Source organism: Orcinus orca, chromosome 9, assembly GCF_937001465.1.
Source record: "Orcinus orca chromosome 9, mOrcOrc1.1, whole genome shotgun sequence".
Classification (NCBI taxonomy): Eukaryota; Metazoa; Chordata; class Mammalia; order Artiodactyla; family Delphinidae; genus Orcinus; species Orcinus orca.
Window position 1 is genome coordinate 51,973,444 of NC_064567.1, and position 16,044 is coordinate 51,989,487.

At 41.9% G+C, this 16,044-nt stretch overlaps 1 protein-coding gene across 1 annotated transcript; it reads right to left on the reverse strand.

Annotated features, from left to right (window-relative positions):
• On the reverse strand, nucleotides 1-14,399 carry SRI (sorcin). Its single transcript, XM_004265632.4, has 8 exons — nucleotides 14,260-14,399; nucleotides 13,299-13,382; nucleotides 11,149-11,218; nucleotides 3,939-3,982; nucleotides 3,001-3,148; nucleotides 2,681-2,794; nucleotides 1,578-1,636; nucleotides 1-377 (listed from the first exon to the last, which is right to left on the reverse strand). Exons 1-8 carry the CDS (start codon nucleotides 14,308-14,310, stop codon nucleotides 351-353), a joined length of 597 nt encoding a protein of 198 aa, XP_004265680.1. The 5' UTR covers nucleotides 14,311-14,399; the 3' UTR covers nucleotides 1-350.
• Between the last annotated feature and the right edge of the window lie 1,645 nt (nucleotides 14,400-16,044).

The window sequence follows — 16,044 nt, forward strand, 5'->3', positions numbered from 1 at the left end:
TCTGATGAAAAGGTTTTAGTAGCTTACAATGAAAAATACATAATGTGCCTTAAACAATTTGCACCCTTAAATTTACATAAAAGAGGCTTAGCAAGAAAATAAGGCATGATTAACAATGGCTCAAGGAAGTTCTAAATGGTGTTTAACTGACCGGATCTGATATTAATAACATTCCAAAGAATATATTATCAAAACTAAAAACTTGAGTTGTACATAAAGTAATAAACCTTTACAACAGCTGTTACGGAAAAGTGGCTGTGTAAGTTTGCACACAATTACTGAAGGCAAAGAGCAAAGGAGAACTCCAGTTGGAATGAATGTGGATTATCTTCTTAGGTCTTCCTCCTGACTTAAACACTCATGACGCACTGGATGAACTGAAAGAGAAAAATCAGCATTACACTGCAGACCTCAGAACACAGAATACACCCTAGCTTATTTTTAGGCAGCTTACCTTTTGGTATTCTCATTTGAATTGTGGATTAAAAAAAATCCTTTTCAAAATAGGAGTAAATGATGAGTGGAAAGGTTCATTTTTTTTTTTTTTTTTTTTTTTTGTGGTACGCGAGCCTCTCACTGCCGTGGCCCCTCCCGTTGCGGAGCACAGGCTCCGGACAGGCAGGCCCAGCGGCCATGGCTCACGGGCCCAGCCACTCTGTGGCATGTGGGATCCTCCTGGACCGGGGCACGAACCCGCGTCCCCTGCATCAGCAGGCGGACTCTCAACCGCTGCGCCACCAGGGAAGCCCAAAGGTTCATTTTTTGAAGGAAGCAGTCTAATATAAAACCCAATGGGTTTCTCACATCAAAGCTTCTTACAAGAAGCTCATCTTACCCCAATGCACAAAGAATTATTTAAATTCCAAATAATATCTTAACTCTAGACATGGTCATGATCAAAGGCACCTACTTACAAATACAAGTAACAGTACAGTTTATACCATTCTATCCCATGGGGAACTTCAGAACTGCAGTTTTACCCCACTGTTCTACCAGACTGCCTTTAAAAAGGTTTATTCCCTTAAAATCTGCTTTATTAAAATAAATTCTAGTGTGCCAGTATATGGATGCACAGAAACAGAATATCTGACCCTTCCCTTGCAAATCAGAAACCTCAGTGTAGAAGCATCAGTATTTGCTGTGAAATGTTTGCTTCACCACCAAACACACAGCAGTAGACTCTGCCTTTGCTCTCAGTTTTCTTTCGCATTCTTCCAACACCACTGAGGCCCTGGGCACTGCTAATTCCTGCAGCATTCCTGCAAGGCTGGGCTGATTACCCCTCTTTCAGGGAAAATGGAACTTGGGTCAGGGCGTTCAGCTATTCCTTAAGTAGCCCTTCTGAGGCCAAAGCCTATGCACTTTCTGCTCTACAGGCCAGCTCTCCGTCCTTGGAAACTGAGCGGGACTGTCACCTGAGAAGTTAATGCACACTGAAGAGAACACACCTTTAAGCAGAAGAAATAAACATGTTTACACACAAGCCTTTTTAAAGTGTACTCATAACTGCAGCAACTGCTAAACCGAAAATATGTGCATTTTTGTATTTTGTCAGTTCCAAATTTACTGAGACTTACATCATCATACGGGAAATTCACAACACCTTGCTGAGCAGTATCCCGTCTTCGAAAGCTGTCTGTGAAACACCACAGTAAAATTTATGAGTTTTTTTTAAGCATCTTATCTGAAATTAAAATAGTTAATTATGTTGGCACTGGGTTCAAAATGCAGTAACATTTAAATTGTACCACCAGCCAGCATAAACAAAAGACCAAAGCAAAGAAACCAACTGTACCAATATGAATAGATTTAATATGCAACCAAGTAACACAACATGCAGAAGTTGGCCAACTGTCTTTCTCAACATAGAGCTGGAAGGAAACACCTCATCCGAAAGTCAGTAAAAGCTGCACTGACTTCTGAGACCATTCCTTAATTGTGATGGAAGCACAGAATTTCCGACTTCTTAATAACATAGATATTGCTTAATTAGGAAATAGAGGGATGGAGTCCTTAATATGACAAACAGCTGTGATCAGATATTCCACCCATTTGAGCTCTGTCCTATTAAATGAAAAGGATTTACTTTAGTAAGAAAATCCACCCTCAAATTTGTGTCAGGATGCAAAAAAAAATCATAAAACCAGATATTAAAAACGGTAAAAAGCTAAAGAGAGGAACGACACCAGAAAAAAAAATACAAAAGAAAGTAAAAGAATAGAGGGGAGAGAAAAGTAGAGATTATTGATACAGCTACATATAAGAAGGACATCTGAGAGAGACCACCATTTTAAATCTTTCCAACAGGAGGAAATAGGAAAGAGCTACCAATGGGTAATTTCACTTTTTTCAAGTATTTCACATTCTGGGGAGAAATCACAGAATATTGCTGATACTCTGATCAAAAACGTTATCAGTTAGCTTGTTATGTTTTGAAACATTTTAGTAAAGTTTAGTTAGGATTTTTTTTGGCCACGCCGTTGGCTTGGGGGATCTTCGTTCCCCGACCAAGGATCGAACCTGGACCCTCAGCAGTGAGAGCATGGAGTCCTCACCACTGGACCACCAGGGAATTTAGTTAGGATTATTTTAACGGCAGATTACTTAGTAATGTGAAAAAATTTTCTGAGAAAAGAGTTATCCTGCCAGACATGCTTAATAGTGATCACAAAGGACACACCTGTTAGAGCTCGCAGCTTGACGCAGCAGGCGATGTAATCATCGAAGGTGATCTTTCCATTGGTGCTATATCGTTTTGCAATTGAATTCACAGCCTGGGGACTCAACCTAAATCCTGAAAGGAAGAAAAATCATCCAGAAAAAAAAAAAAAAAAAATCAAGGATTACAAAGAGACCATTAAAAATAATCAAGCCCCCCCCCCCAGATTTATAGGACTGAGAGGGCTCACTGAAACCACCTTCATGTAGCACTTAGTTTTAGAAATTAAAAAAAAAATTACTCCTACCAATGAACAGAGAGGTGGAGTCAGTCATACCCACCCATTGTTGTCAGGGCCTTCTGCAATTCCTGGGGATCCACTGTTCCACTCCTGTCGCTGTCAAAACTGATAAAGTGTTGTCTCCAGCCGTTTAGTACAGCCCAGAGTTCTTTAAACTCGCTGAAACCCATTGTGCCTGACATATCTCTCTGAACTGTAATCAAGGATTAGCGCAACTTTATTTTGCAACATTTTGTAATGATTAAATCAAAGATCAAGGATAAGGGAATTTAATATTCTTTCTGCTGAAAAGGTTAAAAATGTTATACATTCTTTTGGACATGATAGGACAATGGACTAATGATATAATAAAAAGGGCCCATGGAGAAAAAGCTCTGAGTGCCTATTTCCCCTGGGGAAAAAAGATAATTGATACGATGTGATTACAAGGAAATAACGAGGCCATTGTGAGCCACCTGTAACAACCAAACTGGGCTGCACTTTCTGGGTGGCCCAGGCTATGCTGCTTGTCCTTCTGTCCCGGGTCCTCTTTAGCCCTCACACTCCCTTGGTAAGCCCTCCCAGACCCACTGTTTTTACTTTTGGAAAATGAGGTGGGATGAAAGAACCATACCATCAGCACTGGCTAAACTAGTTTAAGAACTGTGATGTGAAAAATCCCATTGCTTGAAGGCCAGGTTTGAATCATGCAGGGCAATCGATGTCACGGTGAAAAAGCCTCCCTGACTGCTCCGGTTTCTATACTTGTTTGTCTTTGATGCTTCCTCAAATTCTTAAATAACGAATGGTCTACTTACTAAACTTCCTTCCTTTTTCACACCAAATACCACCTTGAAAGCTAATGATTTCGGAAAACTTTTTTGTGGTCATTTGTCACTTTGTGTTTACCGGGTATTAATCCTTAGATGAATTCCTTCAGGAAGGATTTTTTTTTTATCCAGAAAAAATACTCTAGGCCACAATCAAGGTAAAGGATACATCCAGCATTGAAACCATAAGCCGGCAAGTCTCCAGGTTAAAAGCTGTTAAATCAAGAAAAATACATACACATTAATACAATTTCAAAAATTCATATTACATTGGATACATTCAAATTAATTAGGAATGTGATCATTTATACACTTTTATTTTTATATGCTGCTCAATCTACATGGAACTAAATTCATGGAGCTTTGAAGTAGATTTTTTTTTTCCAGCTAGATAGGATTCCTTCCAGAACCCAAATTTGATTTTAACAACTTTAATAGAAATCTTTTAAAAAAGTTTTGCATTGTACTGTTAATATTTTTAGGTACGATTTATCGTTTTGAAATTGGGGGAAAAAAGTGTCCTTATCTTTAAGAAAAGTATACACTGAAGTTATCTGTAGGTGGAATAAATGTTAAGAGATCTGGAATTTGCTTTAAAAGAACATGGGCAGGATTACAGATAAAACAAGAATGGCAACACATCGATAACTGTTGAAGCTGAGTGATGGGTATACAGGAGTTCACTGTATAATTACCTCTATTTTTGGATAAGCTTAAACTTTTCTATAACATAGTTTTTAAAAAGTATTATATTCTTTCTTGCCTTTGAAACTGTAATATAGTGAGTTCAATTCACCATAATGAACCACAGTGTATTATTATCCACCATGGTGAATGGGAGGGTTAGTTTGCTTTGTTCCTACTCACAGTTGACTCTAGCTGGTTTTGCTAGTTCTGAGTCTGATCATTTGTTTTTCTTTCTTTTCCCTTTAATGTCAGACACTGAATGGTCACCTCCTACCCCAACCAGCCTATGGCCTCTTTTCATAGACAATAAGATAAATACGCTTGCTAGAATTGTGTGTTAAACAAGAGCATTCTGGACTAAGACCTGATGACCCACTTAGTGATGGCCACTGTTCAGAAACCTTTTTAGTTTACTTACAGTTCAAGGGTGTTCTGAGGGCATTTCCATACCTCACTTAGACAACCAAACTAGAATACACTTATTGGTTAATGGCCTACTGGTACTCTAAGCATTATCAAATTAAAAATAAAGAATTCCTTGCACCTTACCAATGACTTTGAGGAAGTGTTCTGAGGTACAAAGAAGCAGTAAAACTAGAAAGAAGTGACAATGGTCACGTGGGCAAAGCTAGCATAAATTTGACAAGTTTGTTAAGATGCACACAGAATTAACATTTTCTACAGCTGTTACTAGCTTCATTTTTATCTCTAACAAAAGTGAATTTAAAACAACTAAGCTAACTCTTATTACTGTAATGTCTCCAAACATTACAAACTATAGGTTTTCTACTTTTAATAGATTCCTCTGTTTGGCATATCCTGGAACCCTGAAATAAAAGGTTGGGGACTGTTTCTATTTTGGTCCTTCAACCTCCATCTGATCCACAGAGACAGTTCTCTGAGGTGAGAGGAGGCAACACTTTGCTACACTTTTGAGAAAGAGCTGGTTGGTTCTTCATTCTGATTTTTAAGTTGTGTGGAGGTATGAAGTCTCTCTAGTGGAGACCAGAGGTTCTCAAACCTGGGTGCTTATCAGAATCACCCAGAGGATTTAAAAGATCCTGACACCTGGGCTGCACCACAGAACAAATATTATTATTTTTTCAGCTTTATTGAGATATTATTGACATATAACATTGTGTAAGTTTAAGGTGTACATTGTAATGATTTTCTATATGTATATACTGCAAAATGATTACCATAATAAGGTTAATTAACACATCCATCACCTCACATAGCTACCTTTTGTGTGTGTGGTGAGAAGTTTTAAGATGTACTCTCAAAAACTTTTGTTAAGTATATTCACCACCACCACAGAACAATTAAATCAGAATCTGACTATGGGACTCAGGCATTAGTTTTTTTTTTTCTTTTTTAAAAGCTTCTCAGATGATTCTAGTGAGTAGTCAAGATTGAGACCACTCTTCTACTCCAAGTGTGATTCCTGGACTAGCTGTTATTAATATCACCTGGGAGCTTTTGTTCTTTTTTTTCTTTTCCTTTTTCTTTTTGTGGTTTGATGGTGTATGGTCAGGCCACTCAAGATGGCTCTTCTCTTGCTCTCTGTACATCCTCTGCCCGACCAGGGCCTGCGTCACCTATACCCTACGCACAGGACTGACCTTCCTACGTACTTGCCATGGGCCCCAGCTGGTGACAGTTCTTATCAAAGGGGCAGTGAGTGCCCCTCTGCTGGCTTCCCTGGTAACGAACGAGCCCACCTGAGGTAACCCCGCCTTATAACTGGCAGTCTCTCCTTCCCCTCTGGAGTGAAGCCTGCTGCCATGTCCTGCCCACCTTCTGCTGCACACGGTGGGGTGTTGCTCCAGGACCTTGCTTCAGATGTATAAGCTCCACCATCCATTAAACCACTGATGTCTCTGTGGCTGACTCTGGGCTCTTTCTTTGGTCTTAAAACTGGGCAAGTGCAGGCCTTGTAACAGATGGTTTTCTTTTGTATTACGCTTGTGTTCAGTTCTTTTTGGTTTTTGTGAATCTACTGTATGTTTCTGATTTGTGGTTACCCTGTTTTTCAAGTTATGTTAACCCACTACTATATCTAGTTTCTTTAGACTGATAGTCATATAGGCTCAAATACATTCTGAAAAAAAAAGAACACATTTTCTTACTGTCCTCCCCCACATTTTATGATTTTGATGTCCTCTTTTACATCTTCATGTTTATCCTTTTGCTGTTCATTGTAGTTATCATCGCTTTAAAAACTATTTTTTGGATTTTTTTTTTTTAATCTGGATACTGGCTTATTTAAATGATTTACTTTCCAATTGTGCTTTTCTCTTTCCTATAGATTCTTGCTTCTTTTCTATTTAGAGAAGACCTTTCAATATATCTTTCAGGATATGTTTTGTATTGCTGTATTATTTTAGTTTTTGTCTGTCTGAGAAATCCTTTCTCTCTCATACTCTAAATAATAATCTTGCTGGGTAGAATATCCTAGTTTGCAGGGTTTTCCCTTTCAAGACTTTGAATATATCATGCCACTCCCTTCCAGCCTGCAAAGCTTCTGTAGAGAAATCAGCAGATAGCCTTATGGGTGTTCCCTTGTAATTAACTCTTTGTTTTTCCTCACCTGGGAGCTTTTAGAACTGCAGCATCTCAGCCCTTAACATAAACCAACAAAATCAGAATCTGCGCTTTTAACAAGATCCCCAGGGGATATATGTTCACATTAAAGCAGCTGGTTCAACCTGGACCAGCAGGCCCGGAAACCTGTTTAGAGATGCAAATTCTCAGGTCTCACCCCAGATCCTAATGAGAAATGCTAGAGCAGGGCCCGGCAATTTGCTAAAACCAGAGCAGGGCCCTGGTTTTAGCAAACGTTCCAGGTGATGCTGCAGCTGCTGCAGTGTAAGGACTACTACTCCAGAGGGCCTGACACCACAGGACAGGGCCAACTGTGTTTGGATGTAAAGCGAGGCTTTTGGCGGCCAGGAAGCAGCCAGTCCCTGTCTCCCAGGTCTATGAATGACACCATGACCCACTCAGCCCCCTGAGCCAGAAACCTGGGAAAGTCCACAATTCCCTCTCCCTTGACATTTGATCACCTTCCGAACAGCCTTAGGATCCATCCAACTCCAGTCCCACTGTCCTATCCCCAGTGTAGTCAGCACTTCTCTCATCTGTTTGACTCCAAGGGCCACCCAACTGGTATCCCTGACTCTCCACGTTCCCCATACCCATACTCCCCAATTTGGTCGTACAGCCAGGGAAATAGGTGCTCTTCTACTTAAGACCTAGTGTAGGTGTTCCACTGTCCTCAGGATAAAGTCCAAACACCTTAATTGGCATATAAGGTCATACACTTATTTTCTCAGTTCAGCGCCTTTCCTACTGTTCATTCAACCCCATAAGCGACCTCTGGTCAATTTCTCTCAGTTCCTTGATTGAACCATCCTCCCTCTCATCTCTGGGTACACACTGTTCTATCTGCCCGGAACACAGCTTCCCTACCTCACTCACTTCTTGGTCTGCATCATTTCTGCTCAACTTTCATTTCTCCTCAGTTGAGGTATCGATTCTGCAAGGAAAACTTTCCGGATCTCTGTCTGGGTTACTGGCCCCTCTGATGTGACCCCACAGCTTACGGTAAAAGGTAAACCCGTTACCTACCCCAGTGCTTTTCACCGTGTTCCCCAGGCACTGTTGGCGCTTGCAGACCCCAGCACCTACCACATGGTAGGTGTCCATTAGAAATGTGTTGGTTGGCCAAATGAATGAACATGTGAGACTGAATTCTAATCCCTATGTAGGAAGCTGTATACCCCTCTCAAAGAGCCTAAGGAGGATATGGTTTTTAAATGGACTCTTCTGATTTTCACTGATACTTAAAAGTAATGTATAATCCCTTAGGTAAATATCAATCTTTCTTAAGTCAAAATGCAAATATGGGTATATGATTTTTCCATTTTAGGAAGTCTTCTATACTCATTAATTCATCAAATGCCTATTAAATATTCATTATGTGCAGGGCTCAGGGTACCAGGGACATTGGAGATACAAACGTGACACTAGAACCTGGCCCAGCTGACAGTGTAAAGTTAAAGATAAGTCATGTGCACAAGGTAGAGGATGGTAAGCCGTAATGGAGGCACCAAAAACTACCAGATGTTGAGGAGAGGCTCCTTCTTGGTAAGGAAGACTTCGTAGAAGAAGCAGCATATAAGCCAAATTTTGAACAACAGAAAAGATTTGGGACATCTGGTGACAGCCATGTAGAGCTAGGGACCTGCATAAGCAAAGAGAGAAGCAGTGAAGTCTGGAAAGGAAAGGGGAGAAATTACCGTTAGATGAGGCTGCATCACTGAGGAGACTGAATTCCTGGGAGGCTGTCTAGCTTTTGTTTTATATGGGCACCATGGAGCTACTCAGGATTTTTAGAGGAGGAGAGTAAAAGGTTAGAGCTCTTTGCCAGGGAGAACAGAAATCTGGTCCTCTTTTGTGAGAGGACTGAGAAGGGAGAGAATGAGGTAGGCAGTGAACAAAACAGAAAAGTCACCATTCTGGGCAGTTCCAATGAGTTAGAACACTGACATCTGGTAAGTTTGGGTGAGGAGAACTCTTGTTCCATTTTAATAGTTTTTTTTTTCCCCCAGAAAGAGCTTTCACTAATGCTAATCCTATTTTAAATAATTTCAAAAGAATCTTTGTTATAATTTTATCTTGACTCTCTATCTCCTTCCTCCTGTTCATTCTGCTAAAATACCTCAAACAACTTTTCTTCTAGTGGAAATCCACAACGTAACAGACCTAGCAGGAAAATCCCACCTGCAGTTGTTTCTCTCAACCTTACCACAGAGGAACAACTACTACACTCCAGGAAAAAAGAGCAACTTCCCTCATCAGCGCCACCTCTAGGCATGACTGCTCCCTCTTAAACTGGTTAAGAAGGTGCCACAGGTTTCTCTATCCCCCCTGCCACCCCTAGCGCCCATCCGCACTTTCTGGCTTGGAAGCTGGCTTGAAAAGACCAATGGCTGTATAACTTCTGCATTACAACACTCACTCTGACATCTCACAACCAAGATGGTTTTGTGGTTCATTACAGCCTCCATAACCAGATGACAGCAAGCAAATTAATTCAGTCACATGATCCAGATGATTCAGGATATGTCTTTTCTATAACTCAGTGATCTAAGATCTTTAGTAAATGCAGCTTTCGCAAATGAAGTTTTTAAAAGGACTGCACTCCAAGGATATACTGCCCACTTTGTTCGATTTGAAAACTGGCCATACCTCTTCTACTGAAAGGGTGTAGATAACAGTTTATGTTGTGACATGGCTCACTTCTGTAAACCCTGCTTTTAGACCTTCTTTGTTTACCAGCTCCAATTGCTTGAGGTTAACAACTAATGATTTAAATGTATTGCCTACAATAGTTAAAAAAAAAAAAAATTCCCTAATCTAGAAAAGGGCTTCTTTTTTGTTTAGGACCAGGGTAGATGACAGAAATGCAAAAGGTTCCTCTTTTGTATTAATTCCCACAACTAGGAAATGTTAATTGGATACTGAAGTCATAAAACAAAGGATGATAAAAATGGATATGCAAGTAGTTTAAAAAGAGAGCCACCTAGTAACTGTGCCATATCAAACAGTCAAAAATGGCCACTACGGGTCCTCAATTGTGAATTCTAGTTTGAGTGTTGTTTTTTTTCTTTTTTCTTAAGGGATCTTAGTTCCCAAACAGGGATCAAACCCGGGGCCACCGCAGTGAAAGCACCGAGTCCTAACCACTGGACAGCCAGGGAATTCCCTAGTTTGAGTGTTTTAATTCACAGCTTACTGGGAAGTTGAGGCTTCGATCTGATGTTCTGTCTCAATTAACAACTGGCAGAGAGGTTGGTAGGTCATGTACATTAGCCAAGACACTATTCTCTATCATGGTCAAGACATGATTTGAAGAGAAGCATGTGGCATGTGTGGGATGCAGCATCTTGGCAGGAGTTCCCTCTCTGCAGCTCATGCAGAGTCAAAAGGCAGGAAGCAGGTGTAAGTACAGGGGCAGTCTGTGAGGAACTGGGGGGTGGCAGGAAGGAGGATTACTGTAAAGAGTTTAGAAATTAGGAAGGGCACGTCTTACTTAGCCTGATGTAGAAAGAGGAAAGACCTGGGGGATGTCAAGGTGAGCGTTCATGCTGCCAGGAGTTGAGACCAGGAGTGCAGAACTGGCTCCCTGAGGACTAGGGGTTGGGGACCAGGCACCGGGGAAAGGGAGGGTAGGACCAACTACTCAGAACTAGGCATGCAGGACAGGCCACTCAAAGCCCTAAGTGCCACCAGGCTCAGAGACAGAATAAGCTCTTGGCAAACAGTCAGCAGTGAATGTTAGCTCCTATCATTAACAACACCTGACCTGGTGGATTTCATTTCAGCACCTTACCTCATTTTCTGAGGAGGCCATACAGACTGTCATTGGTTTGAACGGTTCCAGATACATGGAACCCAAATCCAAGAAACCCACTAAATCGGTGGAGAGTGTGGAATGATTCAGTAAGAACTGTTTTCAAATTAACATTTTAAAATACAAAAGAACCAACCGAATTCAGCTTTTGAAATTCTTAACTTTGCTGGATCAGAAAAGCTCAGATTCCTTGAAGGCTACAATAATCACAAGTAACATCTGAAATATGAAATACAAGAGTATTTCTAGAGACACTTTGGGGCTGCTAACTTACGTTTGTATCCTCCAGCAATGCCCGACTGTGTCAGGCATCTCTGCAATTCATCAGCATCTATTTGTCCATCCTTTAAAAAAAAAAAAAATAGGAAAAGGAATCACAATCGTGATTTGTACTTTCTAGTTCTTTGTTTACATTCAGTATTCAGTGTAGCAATAATGGTAAAGAAAATGAATATTATCATGCATGAGACTTTTTTTAAAGGGATGCCTGCTAAAAGTAGGCATTCTTTTTCCTCACTCTACTTCCCATAACAATTTAATTACAGAAAGAAAGACAAATTGTTAGGGCCTCTTCCACAAATGTATAATTAGGGCCATAAACAAAAAATACATTTCTTAATACCTTAGGTAAAGTGGGCATTCAATTTCAGGCTTTATTTTAAATAATCATTACACAAGAATTAACCAAGTCTGAAAGCTGCTTACACCTATACTTCAGAGGAAATGATGAAAAGGTATTGGTAGTACTAAATTCCCGAATTAGACTTGGCATAAATGTTCTCAAGTATAAGATTCCTCTTTTAATAAAACAGTGAGGTGAATTCAGTTTCTTCCACTGAGACATGAATAAAACTAGTTTCTGTCTTGAACTACTCTCAGTCTGAGCTAGGAATCTGCCACAGCAAGCATTTTAAAATAAAATTATTTATGTAGTTGATTAAAAGTCTTATTACTCTTTCTAGCTTTTTTTTTGTCAGGGTGTATGGAGAGCAGGGTACACACATGACATCAGTAAATGAAAAGTCTGGTTCCCACAGAAAGCGTCCTCTGTGATCACCTTTGCTTATGATGTGATGAACTGTGTTTTTTTTTGGATCACGATTATACCTGGGAGACAGAGGTTCCCCGTGCTTATTCACTGGCTGACCTAGGTCAGAATTAGATACATGTTATTTATAGGGATTTTAAAATAAAATACCTCAATCCTCAAGTCCATGACTATTATATGTTCTAGACGAGGGGCATGATCAATAATGTGAAAAACGATGGGCATGCTGCTGCAGGCCAGGGCTGCTGAAAGCTAAGCAGGGGGGGTCACTTACATGGCTGCAGGCACAGGCAATCTAAGAATAAGGAGTCTTGAGCTTTGCCGTGTCTTGTGGTTTCAAAGATACTGATCACTAACAGATGAAGCAGATACTTAAAGGGCAGCTCTTTCAGTTTTAGACTCAATTTTCCAGTGTTTCTCAAATGGTATTTCTTAGAGTGCTATTCTAAAAGGTGGCTGTAATTCCATAATAGTCTAAGGCATTTTCACATTAAGATCGTGTTATTTCTAGCTTTTGATCAAAACAAAGCTAAGTTGAATTCATAAGCACAGACACCCCCTCTGGACATGTTTGGGTTATACCAACAGTATATTTACCATATACATTCACTGACCTGGGAGCTGGGGAAGGGGCCTCCCTCAAGATGCACTACCGCCTGTCATATGACTTAGAATGTAAAGAAGTGAATGGTCTTGGGGTGCTGACCTTAATTCTCTCTCTGGGTCAACAGACCACAACACCACCTGATAAGGACATGAAAGATGTGACCTGGTAACAGCATCTGCATCAAAGAGGAACTAAACTGTTCAGAAGATTAACTTCCTGATAGTAAGAAGAATATAGTACCTTTCTTATTTTGAAGCTGGTGGGTTTTTACCATACATACCTATTTCCTAAGGGGGTAACTGATTAACAATCAAACTCTACCCAAAGAAAGTGTCCCCTAGAATCTGGCTACAGAATTACAAGTACCACATGCTTTTAATTGTACAAAGAAGGGTTTAACGTTCAGCAGATCTGGTATTTCTTCTCTGGAAACCACTATGGACCCTGACAATTCAGTTCTAAAGACATCTTTCTACCTTACATATCTTCAAACCACATTTATACTAGCCTGTTCTGTTGAATCTGACCCTAATTCAATCACAAGTTTAGTTCTGAAAGTAACATAAACACGAGTAAGCCTTTGTCCTTATTTGTTCTGAACATTCAAAAATAAGTAACTGCCTATGAACTTCTTTCTCTTTTTTTTTTTCTTGTGCGGAAGCAAAGGAATTCTTTTCCAGAGGAAAGTCTGTTTTTCTGTGCCACTCTAACTAAGGTTAATACAAATGTAGAATCTGACAGTCCTTTAATGTTAAAGGGAAAAGCTAACCTGTCCAGCTACAGCAGCAAAGTAACCATACAGCGGATCCTGAGTTTGTCCGGGAAACGCAGGCCCTCCGGGAGCCCCTCCATACTGTAAGACAGGAAACAAATGCATCATTCCGCTGACCAAGTTTTATTCTTTCACCACTGAGTGCCTCATGCAAAGCCAGGCAATTGCCAGGCCTTCGCTGTCAGTCGTTTGCCACCCTGAACTCTCTACCTGCAATCACTCCTCCCCTTTCTCCCATTCTCACCCCGTTATAATTTAAAAACCGGCAGCTAGCATCAAAATGAGTAGTCTTGACAGTGACATCAGTGTAAGTGAAGCAACTTTACAAACCCCCATTAACCCGCAGGCTACTGAGATAAACGCAACCTGGGCATGCAACTTACATTTTTCTAGCGTTTACGGTATTTTTAAAGCGTTTTGAAACAGGTGTAGCCTCGGGAGGGGTGAGGTGTGTCAAGGCGAGGGAACTTTCTCTTTTGGAAACAGTTCCCACGACGACGCGCATCCCTGACGCGGGGCGAGGCGGCCTTCCTCCCGGAGGTCTTTGACTCTAACGGACTTTCCCTGACTTTCCTGTTTTTCCCACTTTCTTTCAGAGAGGGAGAAGTGAACCGCAGGACCATTCTAGATTAAAATGGCTGTTGCTCTCAGGGAAGGCGGCGAGGAAGGCAACACCCCATGTGCACGATTTCACGCCGCGGATCCGGGAGTCATAGGGTGGGCTTCTTGGGTCAAAACCACCCGCGCCCCGGCCCCGCGCAGCCAGCCGAGGGTAGAAGGGACAGAGGGAAAGAGGGCGCTGGAGACAGAGGCCGGTCGGCAGGGGCCTGGGGAGAGGCGGCTGGCAGGGCGGGGGCGCCCGGGAGCCGCCCCGGCGGAGTCGCCACGTGTGGCCTCTCGGCGCCCCCGGCGTCCAGGGGTCGCACCCCGGCCGCGAGCCCGGGAGGGCAGCACTCACCCCGCCTGCGTAGTAGCCGCCGCCGGCACCAGGGTGCCCGGGGTACGCCATGCTGCCCTCTGTGCCTCAGCCCTGCGCCTCCCGCCTCCCCGCCGCGGCCGCCTCGGGCCGCACCACCGGAGCCCACGGGGGACGCGCTTCAGGCCAGCCGGCCCTGCCTGGCTCCATTTCCGGCCCCTCGCCCCTTCCTCCACTCCGCCCGGTCTTTGGTGTTTTATGTACTCAGGCCCTGACGAATCGGAGGTCCGGTAAGTGACTTCAGGCCCGCGATACAATTCGCACCTGGGACTTTCCTCCCTTCGAAACGAATGGAACATTCCGACACTAACCCAGTTCCCGGGGTATTCTTTTTCTCTTCCTGCTTGGACATCTTCTGTTACGCTTTTTATTTTAAATAACTTTACTGGACAGGCCTACGGGCTCTAAGCAGAGTTTGGTATTGGGGGAAGGGGCTGAAGGCTTTAGGGCAGCTCTTAGATGCTTCCGGGGAAAGGAGACGTCGTCGAAAAATCAAAATTTGAAAGCGCCCTCGGGAAACTGGAATAAACTCGAGGAACAGAGGGCGGGGGAGCGTTGGCTGAGGGTTGCACTTATCACTGAACAATAAGGGCGTGTTTCCTTTCTAGGGGATACTGTCATCTCCTGGCTAAGCTGGGTGTGACTAGGCTGTGGCCTGGGGAGTATAGAGAGCATTTACTGGGCAGGGCAGCCTCGCCCAGAGTGTTATTAGAAATTGAGTTGTTTGAATTATCTGGATGATTTAGGCAAAACAATCCCATTCTCCAAAATTACTCAGCTGCTTTTTATGCAAGAAAAGTTCAGCGCAAGCTGAGAGTGTGCTGGTAAATATTCAGGAGGGTGAGAGAGCTGGAACTTGGAACTTGACTCAGTTGATTCAGGAAACGGTTTTCTTTACTTCACACAGTTTTCTTTTTCACCTAAACAGTTTGAAGCAATTCAGATGTGAGATTTTTGTTTGGTTTTGTTTCATGTAATTTAAGTCACGCAGAATGTTTTTCTGAATTTTAACGTTTTAAGAAATGCAATAACGAGCAAGATTCGCAGTATTTGCTATGGAGGTTGCACAGAAAAATTGAATGAGTCATGAACATTTAACAAATATTGGAGCACCCGCTGTGCGAGGTACTGTGCTTGTTCACCGTGGTGGACCGAGTTCCTCCATACTGAGTTCCTGGTCTGTGTTCTCACTAGAGTCATTGTTTTACTCTTATGTATAAACTTCCCTCTCAAGTTCTCTTTTTGGATACCCAAATGCTAAAAACCAAAGTCCTGAATTGTGAGAAAATTCTAATAGTCCCTGTTGTCTTATATCAAGTAAACTATGTATTACTTGCTTTGTGTTTGATTCAGGAAGTTGATTACTGTTTTCAAATACCACAGCCATCATCAACGTAGATTAGACATATGAGTCCTCTGGCCTATGTAGAGTTTTGGGTTTTTTTCTCCCTACTATTTTTTATTGTGGTAAGAGCACAACATGAGATCTACCAGCCTAACGAATTTTTAAGTGTACCATGCACTATTGTTAAAAGCATGCAGTGTTGTACAGAAGATCTCCAGAACGTTGCCTCTCACATGACTAAAAATCTATACCAGTGAACAACTCCCCATTTCCTCCTCTCAGCCCCTGGCAACCACGATTCTACTTTGTTTCTCTGAGTTTGACTACTTTAGATGCCTCATATTAGTAGAATCATGCAATATGTGTCTTCTTGTGATTGACTTGTTTCACTTAGCATACTGTCCTTGAGGTTCAGTCATGTA